Source organism: Otolemur garnettii, unplaced genomic scaffold, assembly GCF_000181295.1.
Source record: "Otolemur garnettii isolate 467f Iridium unplaced genomic scaffold, OtoGar3 scaffold00030, whole genome shotgun sequence".
NCBI lineage: Eukaryota > Metazoa > Chordata > Mammalia > Primates > Galagidae > Otolemur > Otolemur garnettii.
Window position 1 is genome coordinate 1,681,398 of NW_003852425.1, and position 2,455 is coordinate 1,683,852.

Sequence of the window (2,455 nt, forward strand, 5' to 3'; positions counted from 1 at the left end):
AGAAGAGCTTTAATGTTCTGTTATCACAGCTGCTCTCGCCGTAGGCAAAACTTCTACTCCACTACTGCAAAGATGAGGGTGGGAACAGTGGCAGATATCACTTCAAGGACACTCACACTTTACAAGGGAGCTGGGCAGGGTGGTAGCATCTATTCTTCTCAGCTTGTCTCTTCAACCATAAAACCTCTACCCTGTAGAATAGCTGCACCAAGGACAGCTTCAGTATTCTAGGGCCCTAGTATCCTCAGCCTGCCATAGATGGGCTTGAGTTTCCATCCTGTAAGTGAGGGGTGGATGGAGACATAGAACCCCACAAGTCAGCCACTTTTACTTGGAATAGAGCATCTGCAATTCCCAGCTGGTATGGGGGAGAGTGAAGATAAGAAAAGTGAGGGGTGACAGTGCCCATAGCTCAGTGAGTAGTGTGCCGGTCACATACACCAAGACTGGTGGGTTCAAGCCCAGCCTGGGCCTGCTGAACAACAATGACAACTGCAACCAAAAAATAACTGGGCATTGCAGCAGATGCCTATAATCCCGGCTACTTGGGAGGCTAAGACAAGAGAATTGCCTAACCCCCACAAGCTGGAGGTTGCTGTGAGCTGTGACGCCATGGCACTCTACCGAGGACGATAAAGTGAGACTCTGTCTCTTAGAAAAAAAAAAGTTAAATATACCCAAGATAATTATGGGAATGTTTAACTTTCTTGTACAGTTTTTGCAGCACCCCAAAATTTTTAGAAAAACTTAACACAAGTGATGCTTATGTAAATTAAAACTTGGTTCATTAATTAACTTTAAAAATTCCCTTGTAACAATTCTAGTTACTCTTTAGTTCTTAAATTCCAAACACATTTTTCCTAAAAATATTTTTTAATTTGGATTTTGTTATACATTAATTTAACATTTAAGTTATTTAAAGTAATAGATGAGACTATAGTTATTATTCTCCTGGTGTAAGTAGGTACTATTTAGAGCAGTATTGAGAGAGGCTTCTGGAATGGTAGCATAAGGAACTCCCTGGACTGGACAATCATACTTGTAAAAAATTATTTTAAAACAACCATTTAAAGTCTCTGGAAATTGTCATATGGGCATATAGTGAATGAAGAAACACTGAGCTTTGGTAAGAGGAGTGAGACTCTGTGGCATTTGAGCTTCAACCCACTCCCTTTCTCCTCCCTTCCCTGGCTCACCACGACAGAAGCTATACCTCCCAAGAACACAGGATCTTTCTGATCTTAGCTCCTGGGACAGGGCCCTGCTTTCTTCCTGGGCGGGACAGGCCACTTGCTTTTTTCTTTTTTGCGATTTGGCCAGGGCTGGGTTTGAACCCTCAGTATATGGGGCTGGCACCCTACTCACTGAGCCACAGGCACTGCCAGGGTATATTTAACTTAATGAGACTTTTCTATATATGAAATATGTTACGTACACATATAAAATATATAAACAGGATATTCTATTTCAAAATGTGGGTTACTAAGTCTCTACTGTACTCTATGAAACTACATATATAGTGGGAAGATCAAAATACAACTGACCCTTGAACACCACAGGGCTTAGGGGTATTGACCCCTTGCACAGTACAAAATTAACATAGAAGTTTTGACTTCCCCACAACTTAATAACTAACAGCCTACTACTGACAAGAAAACTTACCAATAACACAACAAATTAACACACATGTAGTTTTTTATATGCAATATATACTGTATTCTTACAATAAAGTAAACTCGAGAAAAGAAAATGTTATTAAAAAAATCATAAGGAAGAAAAAATAGGGCAGTGCCTGTGGCTCAGTGAGTAGGGTATCAGCCCTATATCCTGAGGGTGGCGGATTCAAACCTGCCCCGGCCAAAGTGCAACAACAACAAAAAAATGGCCAGGCATTGTGGCAGGCACCTGTAGACCCAACTACATGGGAGGCTGAGGCAAGAGAATCGCCTAAGCCCAAGAGCTGGAGGTTGCTGTGAGCAGTGACGCCACAGCACTCTACTGAGGGCAACAACGTAAGACTCTGTCTCTAAAAAAAAAAAGGAAGAAAAATATATTTCCCATTCATTAAACGGAAGTAGATCATCACAAGTGTGTTCACTCTTGCTGTCCTCACATTAGGTAGGCTGAGGGAGGGAGGAGGAGGAGGGAGAGAAGGAAGAGGGGTAGCCGGTTTTGCTGTCTCCCGGGGAGCAGAGACGGAAGATAATCCTCCTCTCAGTGGACCCAAGCTGCTCATTAAGAACCCTGAACCACATGTATATTGTGATTATAAAGCCATGGCCTACCTTAATTTTATCTGATGTCCGTTTTCCACCAAAGCCTCCAGAGCCAACAACAAAGACAGAGAACTGATTATAGCATATAAGTTCCTCCCCAGAATAAGAGTAGACTGGAAAGCAAATAAAATAAAAAATAAAACAAGTTATTAGCAAAAGACATAACTAGTTAGCTAAGA

General features: G+C 41.7%; 1 protein-coding gene across 2 annotated transcripts in view; it reads right to left on the reverse strand.

The window, feature by feature from the left end:
- Window positions 1-2,455, reverse strand: part of HSD17B4 (hydroxysteroid 17-beta dehydrogenase 4) — a 69,892-nt gene that overhangs the window by 19,567 nt on the left and 47,870 nt on the right. For both annotated transcript variants that reach the window (XM_003788894.3, XM_012804624.2), the window contains exon 15: window positions 2,286-2,389. In XM_003788894.3, coding sequence (XP_003788942.1) covers window positions 2,286-2,389 — 104 coding nt within the window. The remainder of the gene's footprint in view (window positions 1-2,285; window positions 2,390-2,455) is intronic.